The following is a 27,309-nucleotide window of genomic DNA, read 5'->3' on the forward strand; positions in this document are numbered from 1 at the left end:
ACGATCAAAATGTTCATATGCAAACTCAAGGCTTCAAAACCATGGATGTATAAAGAGAACTAGATACAGCGTTGGAGGTGGGGCCCCGTTTATTCCTATGAAAGTTGTTCAATGGCGCATGAAGCCAAAAAATTCAACTTCTTCCACATTGCTTCTGCGTCTGAGGGGGCCAATGAGCAAGCACACTAGTGACTTTCGCTAGCCAAGCTGGCTACTTCCAGTTTAGCCCTCTAGCTAATTTGAATGGGGATAAAACAATTCAATCGTACAGTTCTTCTAGACTTTCGAAATGTGATCGGACCGAACGGATCAAATTCTGATAGTGAGACGAGTCATTTCATGGGAGTTGTGACACCCAAACAAATGTATCCACTAATTTACAGACGGTCTCTTTCACAATGTAAGTCTATGGGAAAAAGTCTTTTTGGGCCCAATAGTGTCACGTGACATTGTAATTACACGGTTTAGCCGCTATGTCAAATTGGCTTCAAAGCCTGGCACTCTTCCTGTATCCAGTTCTCTTTATACATCCATGTTCAAAACAAGAATCCACAAACCAATGGGTGACTTTTTTTTTTTTTTTTTTTTACAGTCTATGGATTTACACAACATACTGCATGATCAAACAACAACTCATGTTGCATTTGCCTACCAAATTTTGTGCAAATTCGAGCTTGTTTTCATGAGATACAAGGATTGTATCTGTATGCCTTAAAATGACACTATATGGAGAAAAAACAAAGCCACGTGGCTCGCAAAGTACAAAATTACAAATGTTTGTGATACTTATTTACGTTTACATTCCAGATAATCTTTTGACACCATGTAAAAAGGGCTAATATGAAAAAGTGGATTTCGCAATTTTTCGCAAGTATGCAACAAAATTTCGAGCTATAATAGTCATGACCCATTTCACATCATGCATCTCAGTATACCGACCACATGGATCTAAAGCTCTTTCATTTGTCTTTAAATTTGTAAAAATGTGCACATTGTGAGACTAAGCGTGTTTGACTTTATTATAGCACACCCCTATGGTTGCCATAAGTATTTTTTTCAGAACCTGATTCGCACAGTCTACTACCTACCCATGAAATTTTACAATTGCAACGTTTACGGATTAGGACGTACAACAGCTTTTTCGTAATAATAATAATAATAATAATAATAATAATAATAATAATAATAATGATAATAATAATAATAAGACCCCTAATTATGAGATGGCTGGAGTTGTGCAAAGGCCTGTGATTTAGAAGTCGCTAAGAAGAACTCGGTTTCCCAGCGTGCACTGGTGTGAAAACATTACGTGACTTGACGTTTTTTCACCGATTGTTGATGACGGTGGCAGACAGCGCAAGTCAGTAGCTGAGTGGTGTTCACGGGAGGAGGAGTGCCTGCCAGGATAATATCATTTTCTCCGGCAACCTGCTGTCCAAAGACGGAAGAACTATAACATAGACGAATGAAGCTGAGGTAGTGCGACAAACCTCTGAACTATACGCGAATTAACGCTGGTTCAGAAGCGCCTCTGACACTGTTTTGAAGGCCTGTTGCTAGTTACGGGAAATCCTCGGGCTAGCCCGGGAGACACCGGGCCGAGAGAGCGCAGAGGACCAGGACTGGATCTCCGTGGGCTGGTTGGTCGATCTGGTTTTAATGTACCTATCTTGTAATCAAACGAGGACGTAACCTCTCCTGCTCCTCCGTGGCGCACATAAATCAGCGTCAACTCAAAGACACTTTCAGCTTGACAGCTAGCTAACGTTAGCTCTCCTGTGTTTACAAGCTAAGCTCAGCCGATACCCTCTGAAGAAGTTGGCTCTTGGGTGTATTTGTTTCAGCTACGATTTGACATATTTGGCTTTTACCACCTGCCTGCTAGCTAGTGGTGACTTGTAAACTTATTCAGCTTCTGTTTACACCGACTGAAGGTCGCCAGCTAGGCTAACGTTAAATCAAAAGGTGTCCTAGCTAAGGTTATCACTTCTTCAGTCTTATCTACTGCAGCCCAAAGTTTGTTACCTTGTTGGACTGTAAGAATCAGCCCAGTTGTTTGTTTTTTCCTTGTCCTTAACTCTTTCAATGCTACACATAGGTGAAAATCTTGTAAAGAGTTGAAGTCACTCGTTGATTTAAACAGAGGCTGCAAACCTTTACTGAGTTATTTACTAAAGCTGTCTTAAACCAGCTGACAGTATCCCGGATGAAGACTCACAGAGAAGTGTGGATTGTGATGCTGTCAGGACTCACAGGTGTTGCCTGTTCTGCTTGGCATTATTAATCTCACACCAACATTTAATCTCTGCTGCAACAGAAGCAACTGGTTTGCAGTTTTTTGGGCTTATTTGCTCAAAAAGGATCCTCTCCAAAACAGATCACCATGAATCGCTACCTGCCTGTGGCACGACAGCACTTCCTGGCTGCCCTAGCCAGCACCAGTGTGGTAGTAAAATCAATAAGTGCTGTGGTGGTTCTCCTGTACCTGCTGGCATGGGCTGTTGACACTCCGTACGCCCTGGGGGTGACCCCAGGCTACCTCTTTCCTCCGAACTTCTGGGTGTGGACGCTGGTGACCCATGGGGTGGTGGAGCAGCATGTCTGGGGCGTGGCGGCCAATGTGGGGACAGTTATGGCCTGTGGACGCCTGCTGGAGCCTTTGTGGGGCGCTCTGGAGCTCCTGATCTTTTTCGCAGTTGTTAATGTATCTGCAGGCCTCCTGGCAGGTCTCTCCTACCTCCTCACCTATGTGGCCACCTTTGACCTGGATTTCCTGTTTGCTGTGCGAGTCCACGGGGCAGCCGGGTTCCTGGGGGGCGTCTTGGTGGCGCTGAAGCAGACCATGGGGGATACTACAGTGCTCAGAGTGCCACAGGTGAGGCTAACACACAACAAAAGTCATATCTGATCCGCATTGGTGCATATTGGCAGGGGTATGCTCCACTATTGAGCTTGTAAAAAATACCAGACCAGTGAGGAACGGGATATCATAATTAAGTACACTAGCAAATACATTGAGATTTCAGAGGTATTTCTTCCAGTTGATAGTCACCTTTGAGGCTAATTTGTAGTGTTGCTGTGGAAAATCCTGTTATGTGTGTTTCATTCCTCACCGACATTGCTGCTACCTAACATGTAGCCGTAAAATAGACAACTGAATTAAATCAACACCTCTAACAGTCAGAATTCAATAACATACTAGCCTCAAACTGGTATCTACTGCAAGGCTATTGTATAGAAGATTGTCAGTTATTTTGTTTGTACAGTCCCTTTTCAGTCACTGTGATCATGCAATCATACTCTGCCATATAAGCCAGGGGTTTACAGGCTCGCCTTGTTTGAGCTGTTGAATGTTTGCTCTACTTGGCCTGCGTTGCCTGGTTTAGGCATGTGATTCTCTTCCAAATTTGGTCTACAGTGTGATCTGTTAATTTACATTTTCAGATTTAATCTGATGCTCTTTTGCAGAGCAGCATTTCCAGTTTCCAGATAAAGGTTTAGTTTGTTATTTTGGTTTTTTTTTTTCTGAAGCACATGTTAGCTACACATTCCTAATTTGTCTCTTAAACTACCAAGCCACTCAACTTAAGCTGCCATTATTTTTGCTTGTTATGAGTTATTATAAAACTCGGTTATGTACTCCCATCAAAACGCTGGTAAATCTTGAATATGTGTTTCATTTTCTGAATCTAGCTGATTTGAGTGAATTGTGGGAACTGGAAGCCATGGTGGTCTGTAGACGAAATGATAGCTGCCACTTTGCCTGCTCATTTTTGTTCGCAAGAGCTAAAACCTGTCTCCCCCTCCCGTCTTAGGTAAGACTCAAAGCAGCACCAGCTTTAGTCCTTCTCCTCCTGGCTTTACTTCGCCTATCTGGGCTGCTTGAGAGCTCTGCCCCCCTGGCTGCATACAGCTACGGTGCCCTGTCTGGCTGGGTTTACCTACGCTTCTACCAGAGGCACAGCCGGGGCCGCGGGGACATGTCGGACCACTTTGCTTTTGCAAGTTTCTTCCCGGAGGCTCTGCAGCCTGCCGTGGGGCTGCTGGCGGGGCTGGTCCACGCAGTGCTGGTCAAGTTGAAGGTGTGCAGGAAGATGGTGAAGAGATACGACGTGGGGGCGCCCTCCTCCATCACAATCAGCCTGCCAGGGACGGACCCACAAGATGCAGAGAGGAGGAGGTGAGTCAGAGCAAAGAAGAAGGAGTTATACATTTACATCTGCGGACATGCATTATGTGCTTATACACTGATGTGATGCTGAAGTTAGTCTCATATTGGTGTACCTCGTCGTTAAGCGTCTGATCTTGGGCAATTAGTGTCTAGTTGGATGGAGGTTCCTCCCTGACCTGTTGCATAAAAGCATTTGGTAACATTTGATTTTGTCATTATTGTGATTCAATTGAAAGAGTCAGAGTTGCCATCAGGCCAGAGTGAGCCTCATATGTAATAATATGAAACCACCATCGTCAGAAACCTGTCTTGGTTAGTCCAGAACGCATCCAAGTATCAGAAGAGAGAACTAAAATATGCACACACAGCTGCATAGTTAATGAAAGACGCCAGTCAGAGAAGAGACACAGGAACTGTTTAGTTTTATTTACTCAGGGAAGGTTTGCTGAGCCTCTGTGCTCTTTTTCAGTCCTGCTCTTCAAACAGTTCACACGTGTTCTATGTGTGAACTCTACAACACACGAACCCGTACACACACTCACAAACAGTACCTGCTTCCAAGCTGTCAGCGGTTATTTTTCCTCATTGTCCCATTGTCTTGCAGACACACTTCCAAGCTGTCATACGGTTTCTGTTACAGATGGGTGTTATTGCACACTTGCACACACACACACACACACACACACACACACACACACACACACACACATACAAACTGTATCCTGTAATTATCAAGGATCATTTCATATTTTGACAACACACATAGAAATCCATTTTTAATATCTAAATGTTCAGTTTGTAAAAATGCTTTTATAAGTATAACTGGTTGTTCTTGTATTTTTACCAGCAGCTGGTTGAGCTTCTTCATGTTTCAGTCTGCATCACTACTCGTCTTGTCGGTTCTTCCAGTATGACACACATCAGCTAAAGCTGCCATGTGAATGAAGTTTAGGCCTCTGTTAAATGCTTGATTTTGTTGAGCTGGTGATTGAGAGGTTTGCCCTCTGCTGAAGCGTGATTGAAAGTCTCTGGTACTTCCCCACTGGATAAGTGGGGAGATTTAATTAAGAAAAGATGAGTTTCATTCCAAAAATGACATCAGCCATTTGAGAAATGATCTGTTCATTCAAAGTGATTGCTAGTATAAAAGGACAGTGTTGGATAAAAGTGGATTTTTTTACAATCACATAACTAGTTATAGATACCTACATTGTGAATTCATACATTTACTAGACCATTCCAATTAAGTAGGACACTTAATCAGAAGTAAGTGTCCTACATAAGTCTATTGTTTATCTCTTTGAGGATGAATCTATGTCCGGGATTTTCAAAGTGCTGCAAAGAGACTCAGTGCTCCAGTAATTTAAGATTCTAAGAATTAGTAATGTAATAAAAACATTGATAGTGCAAGTTGAAAAGGGTTCATATTAATAAATTGTTCTATTATTAATCTTTGTTCCTTGTCTTGGTTTGATTTGGGTGATAATCATCCCCTCACTTTTGGAATTATAGTTGCCATAGTGCTGTGGGGGATGTAAACAGGAAGTATGTTTCAGTGAATTCAATTAGTTAACTTTAGCTTTGTTTTGTTTTTGCTTTGTTTGTATTTTGGCAAATTGCCGCCATCAGAATTAGCTGTTATTAGTTCCTGTTTGCAGTGTACGCATAAATCTACAGACAACTATCACTGGATAACCTTGATACTGAAGAAAACTTCAAAATGTGATGATTCTCAGAGCTATAGGCATATCCTTGGGAAGTGTAAGTCACACCGACTCTAAAAGTATGTATCATGTCTGTTAGTTCACATTTGACTAAGTTACTTAAAGGAATACGAGTTTTGCAATTTTGCAAATTGCACTGAAACAATCAAAAGCAGGCTAGTCCTGTTGCACAGCTGTACTTCCCTCTGATATTAATGAAGAACATCTCTCTTTCCCTCCTCCTCCTCCCAGACAACTGGCCCTCAAGGCTCTGAACGAGCGTCTAAAGCGTGTGGAGGACCAGTCCGCCTGGCCCAGCATGGACGACGAGGAAGACGAGGACGAGGACGAGGTCAGAACCGACACGCAGCCGCTCCTCCCGAGCGGGCGCGACCCTTCCTCCTCCACGTCGAGACCGGCGGGGGCACCCATCGGCATCTCCCTCTCCTCCACCTCCTCATCCTCCATGTCACAGAGCGGCGGAGCGCAACCCACGGGCGGAACGCAACACCCAGAGTCGAGCATTATCAGCTTCGAGGATGCACCTTCCAGATCGTAACCAATAGACAGATACGCACGCTCTGTTCGGCGTCACTGGCAGGTATACTAGCGCATTCAGAGTCTCTGACTAGTGTACGACTTTATTCAGTGAGGGCGATTAGGCATACACTCGATATCGCGCACACACAAACACATACGACATCTTTGACCAGTTCATACACACGACCGTGCGCTCACAAACACTCTGTCAATGTCATTGTGAAGCCCAAACGGGCGGTAACTGTACAGTGCTTTCAGTTCAGACATGTTGGTTGTAAATGCTCAGTGTAGTCGGGCAAACTTGACACTTAATTCTTCTCTTCCTTCTTGCATACGACCGAAAGTCAACCAGAAATCCTGTCTTATCCAGACTCAATCCCAACTTGCTGAGCTCTGTCCACTGCTTCATGTGTCTCTTTCTCTTGCTTTCTGAATAAATAACAAAAATGGGTGTACAATATTTTTTTTTTTTTTTTTGTAAATGTTTGTTTTTTTTTTTTTCGGAGCAGATGACAGAGACTCGCTCCGAATTCTCGTTTCCCGATGAAAGGCCGACTCTACGCGCACCGGTTCGATAATCTCCCAGAAGTGACTGTAAGCGAGATTAGCTTTAGGTTCACGTGTTCTGCATATGTAAACTGGTGTGTAACAGAGGAAGTGTGAAAGCATGCATTCAGCACCAACTGCTGGAGCGGAGGAAAGAAGCTGCTGCAGGTCAGTCCTGCTGATGAACTATGATATAAAACTTCAAGATTTGAAGAAGTGCCAGGTAAAAAGAATATTCTGGACCAGGTTCATTTGCCGCCTGTTGTCTCTCTTGGAACAGCAGGCAGAAAAATGGACTTTCTACCCTTTTTTTTTCTTCTTTTTTTTTTAAATCCCTGGGTTGTTGTTCAATGGATAATGTTTTTTTCCTTCTAGGTCTGTTCATCAGTAAACAAAAACAACTAACATTAGGAAATTTTAATGGTGTTGCACTCGTACACAGATCTGTGGATTATGATGATGATTCTTTCTTCTTCTTCTATGAGTTAAGATGATATTTTTGCGTTAATTCATGGAGTATCATCTTGTACCCTTTTTCACTTCCACCTTCTAGGATCTGCAGCGATATGAGAATCAGCAATAGCTATTTAATCATCTGAGTGCTTATACAGAGAGAAGTGGTCAGCGTCCGTCACGGTTACGTTCGTCATTTGGCACAATCACAAATCTGGAGAAGTGATCAAATGCAGAAAAAGTAGAGAACGGCCTTGTTAAAATCACAATGAGTCATGAGTTGTAGATTCAGAGGTCGTATCTGTGCTGTGTCAAACTCTGCTCTGATTAGTTGTATCTCAGAGACTGACCCGTGAGCATGAATGACGACATAGGCGGAGGACGCACTGATCAGTAGTCATCCTGGCCGAGGTTTCATCACATGCACGTGTAGCATCTCTCATTTCTAAAATCACAGTGTCAAGCAGGGGCCACTGGTGAATAATTTGCTAGTGAAGTTGATTAGCAAATAAATTGTTTCATCTAGAAAGTTCCATGAATTCACGGCAGCCCAAAAAGGTCAGCGAGTCATTCATTTTGTAGACAGTCATCACTGCAGATGTCGCAGTCTATTAGGATAACAATCACATTATTGAATGTCCAATTTCCCACCTGTCCTCGATGATTCAAGTCCGCCGCGGCTGATAAATTATTTCAGACGTCGCGATCACAGTGACGACAAACCGCTAATTTATTTTTAAACTTGTGATCACAAGGTAGAAAATGTTTCCAAATAAAAATGAGAATTTTCACATATTTAACAAGGAGGATGAAGCGTGTGAAGTTCACATGATCTCTCACCCTGTAGGAGTCACTTCAGTCTGTCATCCGGGAACACCAGCCCAGTAAGATTAGTTGCACATTGTTCCTGGTCTGACAGCTGTCGTGTCGTCATGGTAGCCAATGCCTTAATTTCACAAAACATCTCGGAGACACAAAAAAAAAAAAAAAATGTGATTGATGGTCTCTGCTGTTTGGTATTGAATATGAAAAGTTTAGAGGAGAATTGCAGACGAAGAAAATGAAATTGGGGAACTAAACAAAATGATCCCAGTATAGAAATATGTTGTTACATATTTAATTCAAATATATGAGTTCTTTTTTTGTTCCTATTTAATATTCTCATGTTTGTTTTGTGAGAAATAATCTTGCAGTGGCCTTAATGATCATTTTATTAGCCACTGACTAAGCAAACATCATATTGAAAAGAGACCAAAATCATCCAATCACATGTAACTAAAGACACAGTGAGTCATTTATGACCTTTATCGCCCTCCATAATTAAACAGTAGGACTTCATCAACGAACCTCCTCCTCCTCCTCCTCCTAGCGACTGCAGTGTGTGATTTGCAAAAACAAAGTCAGAGTTCATATAGTAGACAGCCAACAGAAATATCCTGCATCCAAAAGACTGTGAAAGTAGAGCTTTTAATTTAATTTTGGGGATTCCAAATCTGAGCACCCAAAGAAGTTCATTAGTGTCCTTATTTAATCTCTAGAAATGCCAAGTAAAAACATTTTTATTCATAAGTGTGGGGAATTTGTGGAATTTGTCAAATAGGAGAAAAAAAAGTTGGAAAAAAGGTTATAGTGTGAACATTCAGCCCACAGACTCAGTCTGAGGGTCCGGAGTTGAACTTGGCAGATACATTTTATAGTGTTGTTTTGAGGAAGAACATTGCAGGATCGAGCCTTTTTGCTTTTCATTGACAAATAAAAAGCAGAAAATGTGCTACATGATGTGATGTGCAAATATGGAATAAGCAAAAGATATACAGGGACCTGAAATGATGTCCAAGCTTCTATAACGTCTCCGGTTTAGTAACATGATCCTGAGAGAACGTTGATCGTACCTGAAATGTTGAGATTAAAAAAAAAAAAAAAGCCTGATATTCAAACATGATGGTTCTCATCTGATCCTGATTTCTATACTGTTCTCCTTCATGCTTGAATCTTCGAGCATGTTCCAAATTAAAGCATCATCAAGCACTGCAAATTCAGATGAAGTGTGTAGAGCTCGAGTTTGGCCTCTGAAGTCCAAACATTTAAGTTTTTTTTTTTTAATGTTTTGTTTTTTACCTGATGGAAACGTGTATGATGGGAAGCGATAAGCCATATTAGACTGGAGTGATGAAATTCTGTGTGTTCTATCCTGTGTTTCCTCTTGTTCATTCTGCTCTTTTCACTGTGCTCTTTATTTAGCCTGTAGTCGTTTACGTCGGATGTGTGGGGCCATTATTTAATTAAATATGAATGAATGATAGTATTTACATGAATGAATGGACGCAGGAACGAGAGGAAGGGCTTGACGCTATCCCTTGTCCACAAGCTGAGTCACACCCAGCTTGAAAGTGAACATCTGAAATCTCCATCTGCATTTTACCACCAAATGTATCCACAGTAGCAAAGGATGTAAACCAGTACATAACTACATATAGTACAGTTACAGTTGTATGGTGTTATTCTCATATTTTTTTTTAACCAGTTTAATAATATTCATCATTGAGCTTTAGCTGCTGACCCAACTCATCTTGCATCACACGATAAAAATCAGCCAAGCAGCAAAAGAAAAGCTAGCAAGGACACTGGTATATAACTGGAATTGTGTCATTTGACCAGTGAAAAGACACGGGAACATCGTCGTTACCGGTCTGAGGTTTCAGGTTGTGCTCGGTCGGTCTGACTTCCACTCGCCATCCCTGTTCTCCTGTTCCCCTCTGATTTATCTCTCTATTTTCTGGCTCTGAACGTCCTCTAAGAGAAGAAAGGAATGCAATTACATAGTGTCTTTATGAATAATGGCAATGTACGGTTGGTGTATACAAACCATAAAAGCTGCAGGCGAAGGATAATTAATGATGTCAGTGCTGTTACTACATTGCAGCGGCTTCAGTCTACAGTGGCCGGCCTCTGTCAGTCAACGAGCAAGCACATAAACGCTATCACTGTAATTTGACTGCATACACAGTTTGTAAGTGTTCTCTCCTGCACACCAGTATCATGTCATTATTACAGACACACCACAGACAGGTAGACTCTTCTTTAAACTTTAGGAAGCGCTTTCTCTGTTTTTCCTTGGTTGGTGTCTTGCCAAAGTGGCAGATAGAGAGGACAAAATACCCAAATTTATCTGGAAATGGAGTTAACAGGCTTTTAATGTAACTAGACAATAAAAAAAAAAGTCTCTGTGACAATTTAAAATACAAATGTTCACATCGTTCATTTGCCAGTTTTCATTTGTATTTGTGACAAATGAGAAAATTGCTAAAAAGATGCTGTACAAAATTGATTTACTAATGATTATTGGAGTGCTTCATATTTTGCTACCTTGTGGCAGCGTCCAGTGCCTCTGGACTTTTATTCGGGAAACATCTCTGTACTGGTTTTCAGAACCAGTGCCTCCATTAAGAAGCCTCGTTTTCTATCTTTAAACAGGAGTATTTTATACAGATGCTGGTGCCCAAGTCAAGAATTTAGCAACATGACTACATCAGCATGACGTATAATCAATAATCACTCGATATGGTATATATATATTCAGGAGCTTTGGGAGCTTTTGATGTGGATAAAGTTCTTTCAGCCACATTGGCAGACAACATATTACCTTCAAAATGTAATAGTTTAATAAAGAGACTTTTGGGCGACACTGGCCTCCATGACTTGCGGATGAAAGCCGTTTCCCTGTCCTGTGAGGAGCGACAGATTACAGATGGTTTCTAATTCTGTTTATCAAAGGTGTTCATTCACAACTAGGTTTTTCCTTTTTTTTTTTTTTTTTTTTAAAAAAAAGATAGTTCTCACTACTTTCATTTTCCTCATCTGTCCCTATTTTTGCACCAACAGATCTTGTTCACACTAATGACAGTCTCTTTCTCTCTGTACTGTGACTGTTGCACAGACTTTTCAGTTTTAGTTTTCAGATATATTTCTTTATCTCTATATGAAATAAAAGACGATTGTATGAAATTAGTGTTTCGTTCATTGTTGTATCATCACTTTCCTGCTGTGGATGGACGTGTGATTTTATAAGGAGGAGATGGTGAGATGGTTAAAGACTGACCTGTTACACCATAAAAACTATGTATCCGAGGAAACAGAATATTCTACCAGATCCTGTATATTTGAAAAACTAACATATTGAAATCTAGTTTGAAATACACACTTTTTGTCAATTGGGTATTGTGCACAAATTTGGTAAGCCTTGTATTAACAGGTAAATTAATTTTACACACATTTCTCCTTATTTACAGATGGGGTTATCACATAGTGGCTCAGTTGACAGTCCTGTAAAATAATAGCCACAGATTCAATAACCTTTTAACCTGCACTCTCAAACCTTATGATATACAGCATGTTGCACCAGGAAGTGCCACAATATTATGCCACGACACAAAATAACTCAAAATTAAGAGGTTGGAAAGAGTACCGGAATATCCTACTCAAGTCAAAGTTGACCTTAATGCTAATAAAAACTACAAAGGTAGCTATTTTGAGGACTACTCTGACTATGGTTACAATAAAAATATATAAATGCACACTTACTACCAACCAATCCCGCTGCAATACAATGGTGCAAAAGTGGTGACCATTTCCTGTAAGAGAAAATAAACTCATATTAAACCTTAACTAAATGAAATATCATCCTGATTGTGCTGTAACAAAATAAACAGTAGGTTACTCTAATTAATTCTCTATTTTCACTCTATTTTTGCATTTCCAAAGGTAATTCAGTGCAATACTATATCAAAAAGTGAAGGTGACATTACTGATTATACTATAAAAAACGACCAAATTACATACCTTAATACCTTTTAGTGAGATTGTTTTGTTAATTGCTGTTTCCAAGGTCAAGAATGAAATTTCAGTCTCAATTTTTAAGCCAACATGGACGACAAGTCCTTAAAGTGCTCATAGAAACAGAAATTTGACAGCACCATGACAACTGGGCAAAGCCCATCTGCTGAGGAATATAATGTGATATGATTGAAAGCTCCAGAAAGAATCAAGAAGACACTTTTAATCTCATCTACTCAGTTACAGCATCAGCAGTGCTCAGAGTGTCTGTCCACCCTCACAAATGGTCCAATTACAGCTGGGTGATTTGCTTCTATTCTCTTTATTCTCAAACTCTCTGTCTTTTAAACATGTATTACATTGTTTTTATTATTTATTACATTATTACATTTGATTTCATGACATTTAAGATTAAGATTACATTACATTTATATTTAGGAGTCCTCTAATTCTCTGAATTTGGTTAGTTACCCAAACTGACCGCCAGGTGGGGCAGTGAGTGCAAACTACTGCTGTGATAGTTTCCTCCACTGACTCAGTGAGAGAAAGTTACAGCCATCAGTGGTGGTAAAGCTCAGTAATGGGCTCAGTTAACTCAGATTAAGGGTGTAATACAAAAGGTTCAAAGTTATTTACATTCTCCATAGGGGCATAATCCCTCTGCATTTAATTTATATTGTGTCCATTACTGTGAATACTCGTTACCATCCCTTCTTTTCAGCCAGAAGCTAAAATTAGTGCATTAGTTGTTTATATACTGGGAACCAGTAGTGGTAACTGAGATACAAGGCGACACAAAGAGACCAGTGACTCATTTTGGGTCCTAATTAGTGGTTTTAGAAACACTGATTTAGATTACAGGTAGAATTATAAACCCAAATCATTGCATATCTGTTTTGATATTTTAAAAACATAATCCTAATCCTATAGCGTTAAATTTAAAACATGTTAATCCCCTGAAAGTACGGAGCTAAGGGGGGAATTAGGGGAAATACTCTCAGTTTTCACAAATAGAATAAAGGTTTCACAAATCTGAAACTGTGTTTTAATGACTGGAGTCTCCTTGGTAGTCTAGTCCAGATTTGACAGGTTGAAGTATAGTGGTTTTTGATCTAGACCTGGTCTAACGTGGTTTGGGTGGGGAAAAAGCAGTGAAATTGCCTTTTTCTGTGTGTCTGTTTCCATGAGCAAAACAGAGGTTTCACTTTGCTGCGATGTGTAACTGACTTTGCAGCCTGCAGTAGACACACCATGGCACCTCGTGCCCGCGCAGGTGTGGCTCTCACGCTCGTGCCCGCCCACCCAGCTACATACTACAAACCCCGGCTGCGCGCTCCCGTGAAGTAATTCATTGTATCAGATTGAGACGGGAGGAAGCAGCGAGAGACTCGACTGGTCGGCGAAGCGACTCTGCCCGTGAAACACAGAAAACTCCGACTGCTAGCCACATAAACTGCAGGTAAACTACTTTCTGGAATACCACACGATTATAAAATGCTACTTATCTTTATATTGTTCAATTTTAAAGCGGACAGGATTGTTTTTTAAAGTTGTCCGGAGCTGTGAGAGGCCGTGCTAACAAAGCTAGCGAGGCTAGCTAACGGTAGCTAAGTTAGCTTTTCCCCTAACCGACCTCAATATCGACGCCGCTTCCGCACTTGCCACACAGTTGTGCGGCGGACAAAGCTGCTTTATTCTGAATATTTGAAGTCCTGTGACCGAAACGCCATAGCTAGACTGTACCCAGAGCTGTTACTCAACTGTGAAAACTAAAGTAGTGATTGTAAACTAAACCGTGAAGACTGGCCTGGATTGGCGAAAAAGCCGTAGCCAAACAATGAGGCTGTTTTCCTGACTTGCCTCGGCTGACCAGGCGGCTCATCGACGTTTCACCGTCACTTCACTAAAGGCTACGAGAGGTGGATGTTAATTTACTGGTAGCATGTTAAACACTTTAAGGGTGAAGTGAACCGCCGGTGTACTTTATTTAAACACTAAAACTGCATGTCATTTCGCTCTGTATGATTTAGAACATGTCAGTGACAATAGATAATCATTCAGCACACAGCCTCTACTTGGTGGGGGATTATAAGTTTTATGCATTTCTAATAATAGTTTTTGTTATAGCCAATCTTCTCCCCCGAGAAGTCATAGGTGTATTGTATGTGGGTGTCGCCTGGTGTTTAGTTTGGACTGGGGCCACCCTCCCATTCTTCCACTGCGGACACACTAGCCATCTGTTGCCTCTGTGATGACGCCATCTTTCTGGTGACCCACCCAGTGGCTAGCTGGTTTAAAAACAGTGTTGGGCTAAACACTGGAGCTCTCACAGGCAAGACACACAACTTTTCCTCAACGTTGGCAATGGTGGCTAATAGTTGTAAAATAGTTGACGTCCTGCGGCTGAGTGATCCTGACGAAATCATCAGGGTGTTTGGTTATTGATGATGTGTCAGTATTCTGGGTGTGAGGTGTTGCTTTCATACAGTGGTTAATCTAAGCTAGGAGCTTAATATGGTCTTGGAGGAAAAAGAATAACGTATATGTCAAGTTGGCAGAAGCATTTCTTGTTCATTTCACCCAGACCAAAATCTCATCACTAATAACTAAAGCATTAGACAATATTGAAATCTAGAAGCACAGCGTTAATCTGTTTGACATCCATGCCTGGTTCTACATAAGGACCTTTTGCAAGCTGACTCATGCAAACATAAACATATTATTGCAAATGGACCATATTTAGACAGGTGCTCAGTCAAATCTTGTTGTAATTGTAATATTTTCCTATTGTATTTTCTTGTGTCATGTAGAGAAGCATTTATAAGACATTGTAGCTCCTTTTGCAGCATCCGGAGAGGGGAGGGGAGGGGAGGGGAGGGGGTGAGGGGGCGAGGCAGGTTTCACACACTGTCACCCTTGGAGCTGTTAACTAAAATCACATCCTTTCCTCCATCATAACGGAGGCAGATGACAGTGACTGATCAATATCTAATTTCATCAAAGGGCTGGTTAATAAATTTGAAAAAACGGTCATGGATTACTTTGCTATACATGCGTCAGTATTTGTATAACAAATAAAAGCTCAAGATTTACTAAAGTACATGGATTATCCATATCATGCTGTTTTGTTATCTAGAGGTTTGTACTAAAAAAGATAGTTTCGTTTTGTTAATTGTCAGAGCTTCAAATCCACTACAATTTAATTGTGTCACAGCTGAATTTTGTCTCTCTCTTCCAAAAGGATTATATTTAAAACGTTATCAGTGGTATGTATCAGCAGTGTTTTCCGGTGCAGCAGCTACTCATCATAGTCCTAATGGTCCATTTATTTGAGCTATTTAAATCTTTTTTGTTTTGACTAGGTCTCAAAACAGAAGCATATTTATTAACAAGGATCTGTTTATTGAGCTTCAAGTTGACGTTAATGATTGTAGAGGTGGTTTGAATGGATCTTGGCAGCAGATTCAGTGATTCAATTAGGAATATGGTCAGTCTGGTTAAGATCTTTGACATGTTCTTGACCACAGGCATGTTGTTGTTGCTGCCGTCTACAACACGTAGGTTGAACAGATTGTCGCATTTCTCCAACAACCCTAATAGAGAGCACAGATCATCAGTCTCCACAATGGAGATATTTTGCATATTGTATTTTTCATGAATGCGTGTGCCTCACACAGTGGTTAAAATAATAATAAAAAAAAAAAATAATATGCTGTTCCTGACACAGTAATGGATTAATTCAGAATTTCACCGCCCACACAAACGCATGTCAGGTGGCAGAAGAAAAACACCTGCCAGGTTTATGTCAGGCGCTGAAATATTCATCAGCCGGCAGTCGTTACCCATCATTAAGCAGGAGCTAATCTCCACCTTAAGACCTCTTGGGGTATTTCCTGGTATAAACACACACATGTGTTTAGATGCAACTGTTGCCTCTGTGTGGTTTTCTAAAGGACAGGCGGATGAATCATCGAGCACACAGTATCCGTTTTAATAATACATCTAAAGCTGTGTCATATAAGGAAACGATGCAGAATGAATGGTGTTTCACTTAACTCATGATTTGATCAGCAAAAACACCACAGAATGGTTTTGTGTTGGATGGAGACTGGTTTGCGTGGACACATGAGTGGGTTTGACTGATTGTCTGTTTGAGTTTGATAGGGTGACAGTTGACATGATTTATCATGTTGGATATTGGACCATCCCCAAGGTAGAGACTCGATTGAAAGACGAGGCCTATCGTGCATTGTCTTTGTTAAAAAATCGTGTGGGTTGTGTGGGTTATTCAGATAACTGGCTAAAGCGGATTGGAAGAGCTGCTTTGTCAAAATAAGAACATCAGTCTTTTTGTTCTTTTTTCATAAAGGAGCACAATCAGTGCTGGTTCATGACTCTGGACCCAGAAAGCGAATCACAAAATTGTCTCAAGAAGCCTTTCCAGTCGTCCTCCTCCGACAGTGTTTATCACAGGAGTGTTCCCTTTCACTCTATCTATCCCTCTCTGTTAATTTGATCCTGTCGGGGTTATCCGCTGTCTCTCTCCTTATCTGCTGTTTGTCTGTCTCTTTTAATTTTATCTCATGGTCTCTTGTTGGCTAATATGCATTATGGGGTAGAGATGTGTACGTTCGGCCCCGTCGTTATCTACCAAGATTATAATCCATGGACATGGTTGTCCACAGGCTGGAGTTGGTGGTTCATCTCTATGTGAACCACTTCCAGTGTTAGTCAAACCATCTGGGCTGTCTGGCAGATTCAGTATGACTAACATGTTAGCAACAGCCGCATAATGATGTGTGGGTAATTGTTAATGTGTGTGCGTGTGCTGTTTAGGTGCAGCTCATGGTTTTACTTTTGAGGAATTATTTTACTACGTAGGTTTTAGATCGGCTTCCTATGCATCAAAACGTTGATGGATCCCAATCCAGTTTCTCCCAGAATTTTGACTTTTTTCTTCCAAGGTTCGCCTTTTATATACTTAAAACCTGTGAGACAAATTCTTAGTTTCATTATGATTTTAATTAATTGTAAGTGGCAAGTGTCAATTAATAGTTAGATCAATAATGAATACTAACAAAATACTGTCAAAACTGGTTTTATTTTGTGGCTACACCTGCTGAAATATCCTTTGGGTGAGATATTAAACCTGTTCATTCATCCTTGAGTGTCTCACCAGGTGGCTTACACCACAACCAAGCATTAAAAAATTAAAAAGCGTGTATAAGATCAAATTATGAGAACAAAAAGATACTTATGGACACTACTTCACCGTTATTGATGTAACTCTTATGCGGTTTTGTTGTAATATCCCTTTTCTGTGGAATGGTTTCATTGTGTTTTCCTACTATGTAGGAATAATGAATCATCACAAGTTGTTCATGACTCCGTTTGATTAGTTCAAAATTATGGACCACTGCCTGTTAACCACCTCATTATTATCATACCACCATTACATTTGCACCAGAGCATGTGCTGTGTTTCCACTATTGTTTATTCTCCAGTTCTTTTGAAAGGAGGAGTTCAGACACAACAGTCTCCACCGCTAATGGAGATTTTCCTGTTGTGTTGCATTTTTTAATTGTCATTGTGCCCCTGTTGATGTGTTTTGTCTAGATTATCCCCCTGTTAAGTGTTTTCCTGCATCTTGTTCTTGGCGAGGAAAAGGTTTACATACTAACATGTATCAACTGTTACTGACATTTATACCTATAAGCTTCTTTAAATTATTACCAGACTCCTGTTAGCTGTTATCAGCTCTAAAGAATTGTTTATTAGCGGCTTTAATGACTTGCTTAAAGGCACCAAGGCAGCATTTGTTGAAAGGAGGACACATTGATATTTACCCATTTTATCCGCTGGTCAAATGATTCAAACATTGACCATACATCTGCCTCTAGGCTACAGCTGCCCCCATTTCTGTCTTTTCCTTTCTCCTCAAGTCATAGAGGGAATGGTCTAATATTTTTTGACATGGCTGTCCTACTTAGAGCGTCCGTCTACCATTTATAGGATGCTTGTAGCACCTCACACTGCTTTGGTGCATTTCAGGGTCAGAAATTAATGGGACTCGGACCAAAAATGCTCTGAAATTGAAAGTCAGTTTTATCAGGGGGCAATAAATGACTATAACATTAGTATTTTTGTCTGTATTTCAACCAACTCATTTTCATCAGCAAAGGACACAACCGGAAGCTGCAGACAGTTTTCAACAGCTGAATATGTCAGTCGCATACAAACTGCTGTATGGACAAAAAATAAAACAAAAAAACTCAAGAGGAAGGAAGAGGGGCTGGTTGGGGCCAGAGACGATCGTCTTATGCAAGGCATGCCGGTTTCTAGACATAGAAAGTTTTGAAACAGATTTTAGCAGTGCAAGAATATTTTTTTGGCAATGTGCCATCAATCGACTTATTCAATGATACAGCCCCTCAAAATAACCCCAGATCACTGATCAAATGGGCAACAAGCAAAAGTGACGCAGGGAATTGATCCTCTGATCTTGGCTGTCGTAGTGCCGTGTTACAGCTCTAGAAATGCTGCAGATCAAAACCGCATTTCAGCCGATGGATTCAAACCTGAGACGTGTCGGGGAGTTTGCTCTCCACCACACCTCCAGCTGACTCACTGTGATGGAGATAGCAGGGCAGAGAGATGTGATTGACACTGGACGGTGCTGTGCCTTCCTGGATCAAGGGGGAAATAACCTCTCAGGGATACGATTTATTACCTTCTCTATGTGAGGTCCTGTTGTCCTTGTGTAGTTAGGAAGTACACAGTACATGTACTGTGTTATTTTCAAAGTTGTGTCTCTGCCGCAGCGTCACCATGACAAATGAGGTGCGTTTGATGTGTACTGGGTGAATAAAGTGATTGTGTTGGGACACAGTTCCTGTTCATGTCTGAAGGGAAATCGCTGTTTTCCTGTGTTTTGATCACACTGTGTTGTTGGTTTAACTTGACAGTGATTCTGGTTATTTTCAATAGTTTATGCACTGGTGAATAACCTTTTTTGACTGAGAATTTAGTCATTTTTAAGTTTGTGGGTCCAATTCAGTAGAAAATCCATAACATTTATCTCTAGTTCCTGTTTGACACTTTCTGTCGAATGTCATTTCTCAATACAGAGTCATCCAGGCTGCTCGCAGCCAATGACACAAGACTACATGTCACTAATTTGCCTTAACTTCCCTTTACTCAGTTGGGCAAGCTCTCACACCCACACTGAAACGTCTATTGAGTCTTTTACAGTCAGAAATGTATTACTGGAACCTCGGGTAAGTTTTACTTCCTGGTGGCTTACATTTTATAGTGCTGTGCTGTAATGACGCCTTTTAATGCCCTATGTTGTGCAAGGATGGATGGGAACCTAAAGTGCACAGCTGTTTTGGGGATATTGATGTAATCATGACGCAGCAGCCTCTACCCACTTATTATCCTGATGTTGGCATGCTAAATCATCATAAATCATAACCAGACAGTTGACAATAGAATTTCATGTTTGGACAACAAGAGCCAACAGATCACCGCTCACACATACAGATCACCGCTCACACATACAGATCACCGCTCACACATACAGATCACCGCTCACACATACAGACACAAATGCATTACATGCTGCTCGCCTTTAGGATGTTTGTGTGGTTTCAGGTTTCCATTTACACATATTGTCCTCAACCTTTGTGGCTCACAAGCCCCCAAGTCAAAACAGATTGATGCATCTTGTCAGGTTACTTGTGCAGTTATTAAATAAGCCTCATGGTTTGTGAGCTTTCCTTATTTCAAGGCATTACTCGTATATATGAAGACCATTATATTTCTGACTTGGATTTTTTTCAGATTGCATTAATCATCTCAAAACCCAGAGAGACTCTGAACCTCAGGTGGAGATTCTCTGCTTTCCACCTACGTGGTTAAAAGTGTCAAGCACAGTGTTGCATCGCACGCCTGCACTATGCAACACCGCTCAACATATACTCGTTCCTTCATGCCTCAAATGTCACACATTACTTTCATATTTCCTTTTGCCGCTGGCTTAAAATTGACAAGTGAGTTAATTCACCACAAGAGAGAGTTTGTTGTGTTCTTCCTCAACAATCACAGATGTGGCTTTGGATTGTCAAATAGGCGATTCTCCTCAATGCCATGCCTTTCCTCTGATTCTTTGATCATAACCTTTACCTCCTCCTTCAGGGATGGCAGCCATCCGTAAGAAACTGGTGATAGTGGGGGATGGAGCTTGTGGAAAGACCTGCCTTCTGATTGTCTTCAGCAAGGACCAGTTCCCTGAGGTCTACGTCCCCACTGTGTTTGAGAACTACGTGGCTGACATAGAAGTGGACGGCAAACAGGTAAGAGATTTGCAGTGATTCTGTGTCACTATTTGTCTTTCCCCTTTAATGTCACGTCAGAGTAGACGTTCAATCACATTCCAAGCTGTTGTACCAACTAGCTGAGCGACTATTGTTCTTGGTAAGGAAATGTCATTTAGTGACTGCTACTTAGCTAAAACAAATAACGCACAAAGGATCAAATAAATAATGAAAAGTCCAGAGAATTTGCACTTTTTCTTGAGATTATTGCAGAATCTGCGTGGGTCTACTTACTGTCGCGTTTGTGTTATCAGGGCGGTTTTGTTTCGTGGGCGCTTAGTCATGCTCAAGGCTTAAATTCTTCTTTAAGGGACTAGTGTTCCTGAGGAAGTGTTGATAAGACTAGTTCACATCTTCCTTCACATTGCAGTACTCATCTGCTAAGTCTTGTTCTACAGATAGTTTCGGTTGAGCCCAGTCAAAAGCTGTTAAATGAAATGTCAAAATATTTTCCATTATTCTGATAACTCCTGGGTGTTAAGTCTGTATTTTACTCTAAATGCAGTCAATTGTTATGCTAAGTCACACTAAGCAAGGCTCCAGTTATTGATTTTGTTTGGTAGCTGTGTGTGTACATCCATCCATATATGGTTTAGGTAAACACATTGATCGTAGTGTCATTAAAGGTTTAGGATTGAATCCAGTGTAATTCACAAATTAGAGTCGTATATCAAACTCCTTGTGACTTTTAGGTTCACGATGTACTGTATGTGTGCTGCTCTCTGCCCAACTCATCTTTCACAAACCCACATGTCCTGACCTCATTCTGGGTTAATAGGATTCTGGCTCATTGAGTCTTTATTAGCTTGTTGATTTTGTGATCCGCTGTGCTGCCGCGGAGGAGTCGACCACCATCGGCCAAATCTTGCCAATAAACGAGTAATTGACACATAAATTGCTTTTTGCGGTTAATTGTCTGCTGATAATATAATTGTGTGTTTATGTGTGTGTGTCTGTATTTATATGAATTTTAAAATGAGCTCTTCAAAAGCTAAACAGAGTAGTTCAGTTTGTGAATGAAGTGATACCTGATAAGTTTAGATTTACCAGGTCAAAAACTGCCAAAATGTAGGGATTCAACTAAGCATAAAAGTAAGATTTTAACCCCATATTCATTCACTAAAAAGTAGTTGGCACACTCAAATCCATTAGATGTTTTATTCGGCTCAGTGTGCAAAATCTGTCTTCATTTAAATTCTATTTAAAAGTGAATAAATAAAAGAAAATTCTATACTTGTATTTTGATCATAATATAAGACCACTTCAAGGTTGCCAAACATTTTACCACCATCACAGAGACACGCCACCTAAAATTCATAATGGTTCATTCTTTGCTTTTCACCTTATACTCCTTAAATTCTTTATTATGACGCATTAAATTCAGGTCAGAGTCTGTTTAGGTCCTCGTTTATTATCTCCTTTATTTGTTGAGTGAGCCGGCTTCAACATGAAAGTTCTGTTGATTAATATTAACTTCTGTCCTTCTCTTTTTCTTTTTTCTTCCTCTTTTCTCCGTACTCCCTGTCCCTGTGTGTCTGTGTCTGTGTCTGTGTCTGTGTCTGTGTCTGTGTGTGTCTGTGTGTGTCTGTGTCTGTGTCTGTGTCTGTGTCTGTGTCTGTGTCTGTGTCTGTGTCTGTGTCTGTGTGTGTCTGTGTGTGTCTGTGTGTGTCTGTGTCTGTGTCTGTGTCTGTGTCTGTGTGTGTCTGTGTGTGTCAGGTGGAGCTGGCTCTCTGGGACACAGCAGGTCAGGAGGACTACGACAGGCTGAGACCTCTCTCCTATCCAGACACTGACGTCATTCTCATGTGCTTCTCCATAGACAGCCCTGACAGCTTGGGTGAGTACACACCACAAACACACACCTACACATTCATGCATGACGTAAACCGCCACAGCTCGGCCTCTCCCATGTCACTCCCCCACCTTTCCGTTCTCATTAGAAGTTTTCTTCGAGGTCTGCAGGTTCTGTGTTCGTCCTGTGGTGACTCTTATTACCATCTGTAGAGGAACTGCTTACATTTGCACACTCACGTATACACCAGCACACTCTGAGATAAATCATATGGCATGCAGTGAAACTACAAGTCACGCGTTTCCTCTCATTATGATTATGAACAGCACTTTCCTGGTCATATGGAAATGGCTTTCCATAAAATACGGTGATAAAAGCTGCAGATAATTAAAGTGCCAGACATTAATGAAACAAGATTAAATGAGAGGAAAATGTCAGCTACTATTGTCATAAAACAAAGGCTTATTGTACTAAAGCTCTCATTTATAACTACACGGCTATTCTTCAGAAACTACATTCCTGTTTTAAACAGCATTTTTGCTGACCAAGTAAGACAGGTTTTTCTTTTTTTTTTTTTAAACCTTGATGCTCAGTGGAGATATGGAAGCTATTCTTTGTGTTTTTTCTGTCTGTGTTCAGAAGCAAGATTATCTTTGCAGTGACTCACATGTCGGTCTTCCTCGCTTCCTCCGATTTAACTCTGTTAACTGGTCTCCTGTTGCTACAATGTTTATCCCATTGCTTGAAAAATGGAAACATAGTAAAGAGTCATCACTTACTGTAACGGGCCCTGCAGTGAATCATAGTCTGACAATCAACATTAGTTAAGAGATACACATAAAATGATATGTAGGTGTTTGTCTAGTGATTATTGATCTATTCTTTCCCTCTCTGGTCCTTCTTTCTTTCACAGAAAACATTCCAGAGAAGTGGACCCCAGAGGTCAAACACTTCTGTCCCAACGTTCCCATCATCCTGGTAGGAAACAAGAAAGACCTGCGCAACGACGAGCACACGCGCCGAGAGCTGGCCAAGATGAAGCAGGTACCTGAATTCTCCCTTTTGCTTGTGTTTAGACATTTAGACATGTCCATTTAATAGAGATTTATTACTATTTTGGGTGTTTCTGCTGACAAGGGCCATTTGTGACTAAATACCATTTTAGATGTATGTTTTGGTAAACCATTCACGAGGCATTAAAACTAGTCTCATCCAACTACAACAGAAAAAATAAAGTGGGTACAAGGTGTATTTTGTGTATATTACACAATTTCAATACTTTGACAATTTCCATGTTTACCAAGACAAAACAGGCAAATGCACGACTCTGTTTCTTATGCACACAGATGGGCATAAAATTCCAGCTTGTAGTTCAACCCTCCAGCATTTCATCGATGCATCTCGACTTAAAAATAGCTTTCCCCTCGTTCAGCCGTATCTACCATTAATGACTCGGAACAAAGCAGCTTTCATTTGTATTTATACTAGTAGTTATCTTGCATCATACACGAATGTTCAAGAGTACAGCGAGTACGTTCCTAAACCAAAGTCTTCTCTCCATCCAATAGGAGCCAGTGAAGTCGGAGGAGGGCAGGGACATGGCAGGCCGGATTGCAGCATTCGGCTACATGGAGTGCTCTGCTAAGACCAAGGACGGCGTGCGAGAGGTGTTCGAGATGGCCACCAGGGCAGCGCTGCAGGCCCGCCGTGGAAAGAAGAGCAATAAATGTGTACTGCTGTAATATGGCAGACATATTTGGACTGTTTTTACCCTGGGCTACTGTGTCCAGGGCTAGGGCTCGGGAGGGACAGAGGGATTACTAGATGGGAGAGGGAGGGAGGGGAAGCAAAGAGTGCAGTAAACGACTACCGCTGTAAAATGGCTGTTTGTTGGACTGAATTTACCCTGGGACTTGGGTTTGGGAAGCTTTGATGGAGAGGGACGGGTGGGTGGAAGGATGGATGGGGGAGGAGGGAGCACAGTAAATGACTACCGCTGTAAAACATCAGGCTCTTTAGCTGTGGGCTAAAGCAAGCCACTTAACACTGATACAGATCATTAGGGATCCTGGTCCTTTCTAAATATCTATCTGACTGGTAAAACCGATAAAGTTGCTGGTAAATTATGGGATGTTTTGGGTGACTGTTCAGTTTGGAAAACAAAGGTTTAGTGTCCTGCCTGGATGACTTGACAGAAGGACAGGGGCAAACAGTAAATAAGTACCACTATTAATGGCTTGTCCCTGGTATTATGGCTCGTGCGGTGTGTAGTGGGACAGGTGAAGGGATGGGAAGAGTGAAGTGCAGTACTTGGGTTCTGTACTGTATAGTACTGTATACACCAAACCAGGGCAAAGCTTGCAGTTTTCATAGTTCTACAGCTTATTTGTTGTAAGCTGTAGTTACGTCGGCAGGTTATCTGAACAGCTCCAAAAGTAGACAAATCACCAGTAAATTGTATTAATCAAGGGCTCCTTAAAATGGTGCTTTAGACAGGTTTGAGATCAGCTTGCAGTTCAAATTAAGAGCATTTAAAAAAAAATGTGTATTTGTGTTTTAAAATAAGGCATTTAGAAAAGTTGAATCCAGTGTTAAAGAAGTGGTCAGGTGCTGTCAGGTGCTCAGGTCTTATGTGGTGTATTATCAGAGAGCTGCGTGCTCACATGTCCTGCTCAGTGCCATTTAGTCTCTCACTGTGGCTAATCCTGTGCTTACAGACTCACAGTGACAAACACATTGAGCCCTGCTCTTACAGAGATGATCTGTTCCAATCACCTAATACTGAATGCTCTATATTATTATAAAAACTACAGCTACTAGTGTACAGTTCGAATCGAAAGACAATTGCCCTCAGTGATGTTTTAAAGTAAAACCACTTACTGTGCATAATCATCTGATCTGTCATACAAAGCGGCTCCAATCACCACCTGTATTCCAGCAGCTGCTTCCAATATTAGTTATCTTACCACAGCAGTGTTGCAGGGGGCAGCGTAAACTTACTTCCATAGGAGCAGCATGACGTGACGTCCTCAACGGCCGCGCGAGACATTCAAATGATCCACCTGCTGGTGAATCTTTACTGTGGTTGGTTTGTCTACTTTAGGAGGTGATCAGTTATCACCTGAAGGTTCTTTTAAAAGTTCATTCATCAAAAGAATCAGTGGAAGCAGCAGGTGAACTGTGATCACAGCAGCTTCCTGCCCTGCACAGTACAACCTGACCAAACTCTTCCTACGGCTCAGCTCCCATCCCTTCCTGTTCCACATCGCTGACTGCTGGTGCTCATCTTCCCCTGGTTTGAGACCAGGACAAAGATAAAGGAGAGGAGAGTATTGTGTTTACATGCACACCACTGATCTCCTTATTTTGTGTGTGTGTGTAGGCATGTGTAAAGGTCAAATGTACAATAACCAGAACTAGTTCATGTTTGAGGAAAATAAAGGTGCCTGGGATGTTATCCACCATATTTAGACATGTCTGCCTTTAACTGGTTAACTGTTGGTACCTGCCATCTGCATAAACAGTTAAATTTAGAAAGACAAACGTGACACGTGTGACATGACCTTTTTATCCAGAATACTGTGCACGTAAATACCAGAATTGTCAGGTTGGGCAGCCTGATAGATTTTGGAGTACTACATGCAGGTCATCTGCATCACTAACTAGCAGAGTGAGAACCTGCATTATGGTGGAAATGTTTTCATCTGGGGTATTTTTGTCTGCTCTATCAGGGTTTTTGATTCTAAAAACGGTAAGAGTGGCCAGTCATTTATCAGCCACCAGCCTTTCCTGACTTTTCTGTGTTTTACTGCCAGATTCAGGCTCTCTTGACAGTGTTTGACCCTCCTGTTCTTCTTCCTGGCCAACAGGGAGGACCCTGTTCCAGAAACCTAGTCTTGTGTTGTTGTTTTTACACTTTATTTCCTTGCTTTTTAAAAGAAAAATGTCATAAATATGTTGTCTATCAGTATTTAAAAATAGGAGGTGGAAGACTAGGGGACTGCTAATGTGTCGTTGCTTTAGTTTATTCTTCTTTTGTGCTTTTTTCTGATGATTTACTGTTGTGGTTTCGACCCGTCAATCATCCCTGCCAAATGCTGTTGTTAGGCAGTCAGGAGAAAGGCTGGCCTCTCGGCTGCCTGTCTAGAGCGTCGCTAGGACCACATGCGCTGGCTCTTTTTCTGTTTGTTTGTTTTGAACACAAACTTGGCTGAAATGACTAAAGGAAAAAAAAAAAAACTTAGTCTCCTTATTATGTACAAAATCATTTTTATTTCTTGTTTTTATTGTATTTTTAAATCATAATTTGGATGCTGAAGCAGTCATGTTAACAAAGGAACAGGAAAACCAAGCTGTATGCAAAGTCTGTAAATATGAAATGTGGGTTTGTTCATACTAGACTATACACACGCACAGGACTGGAAATTGTATTTGTAAACTAGCTTTGGTTTGTGTAATAAATTACTTTCTATAACAACCAGCTGCTATTCATTGTGGTCTCAGGTGGGACGGAGAGGGAGCTCTTGAGTTCAATCAATACACATTAAGTATGAATGGAGTGACGCATTAGAGGGTTTATGAAGTGGTGTCTCAGGATCATAATCCTCTCTGGAGACAGTCTGGATATGACACAAGTGTATAACACATGGCATGACAAATGAAAGAAAATGTGAAGAATTATCTAAAAAAAAAAACTTTAGGGGAAGAGAAACCATGATGTCACTGGTTGTGAGAATTGTATTTCTTGTTGGTGACTTGAGCTGAGGCCCACATCAAGAGCCACATATACGCTTCACATAAACGTTTAAATCCATTTTTGCACAAAATGACTGTGTGGACATTGAAAGCACATTTGAAGAGGATCTTTTAACGGCCAGTATGAACAGGAGGAATGAT

The 27,309-nt window shown here is 41.0% G+C and overlaps 2 protein-coding genes across 2 annotated transcripts; both read left to right on the forward strand.

The window, feature by feature from the left end:
• The first annotated feature begins 1,293 nt into the window (after nt 1-1,293).
• On the forward strand, nt 1,294-9,452 carry tmem115 (transmembrane protein 115). The gene is made up of 4 exons (XM_067591645.1): nt 1,294-2,875; nt 3,816-4,180; nt 6,127-6,475; nt 6,924-9,452. The coding sequence occupies exons 1-3, from the start codon at nt 2,384-2,386 to the stop codon at nt 6,431-6,433; spliced, it is 1,164 nt and encodes a 387-aa protein (XP_067447746.1). The 5' UTR covers nt 1,294-2,383; the 3' UTR covers nt 6,434-6,475; nt 6,924-9,452.
• Nucleotides 9,453-13,571: 4,119 nt separating this feature from the next.
• rhoab (ras homolog gene family, member Ab) lies at nt 13,572-26,890 on the forward strand. Its single transcript, XM_067591646.1, has 5 exons — nt 13,572-13,705; nt 20,443-20,600; nt 22,338-22,458; nt 23,327-23,457; nt 23,982-26,890. The coding sequence occupies exons 2-5, from the start codon at nt 20,445-20,447 to the stop codon at nt 24,153-24,155; spliced, it is 582 nt and encodes a 193-aa protein (XP_067447747.1). The 5' UTR covers nt 13,572-13,705; nt 20,443-20,444; the 3' UTR covers nt 24,156-26,890.
• Nucleotides 26,891-27,309: the final 419 nt, after the last annotated feature.

The sequence above is a fragment of the Thunnus thynnus genome, chromosome 6, assembly GCF_963924715.1.
Source record: "Thunnus thynnus chromosome 6, fThuThy2.1, whole genome shotgun sequence".
NCBI classification, from domain to species: Eukaryota; Metazoa; Chordata; class Actinopteri; order Scombriformes; family Scombridae; genus Thunnus; species Thunnus thynnus.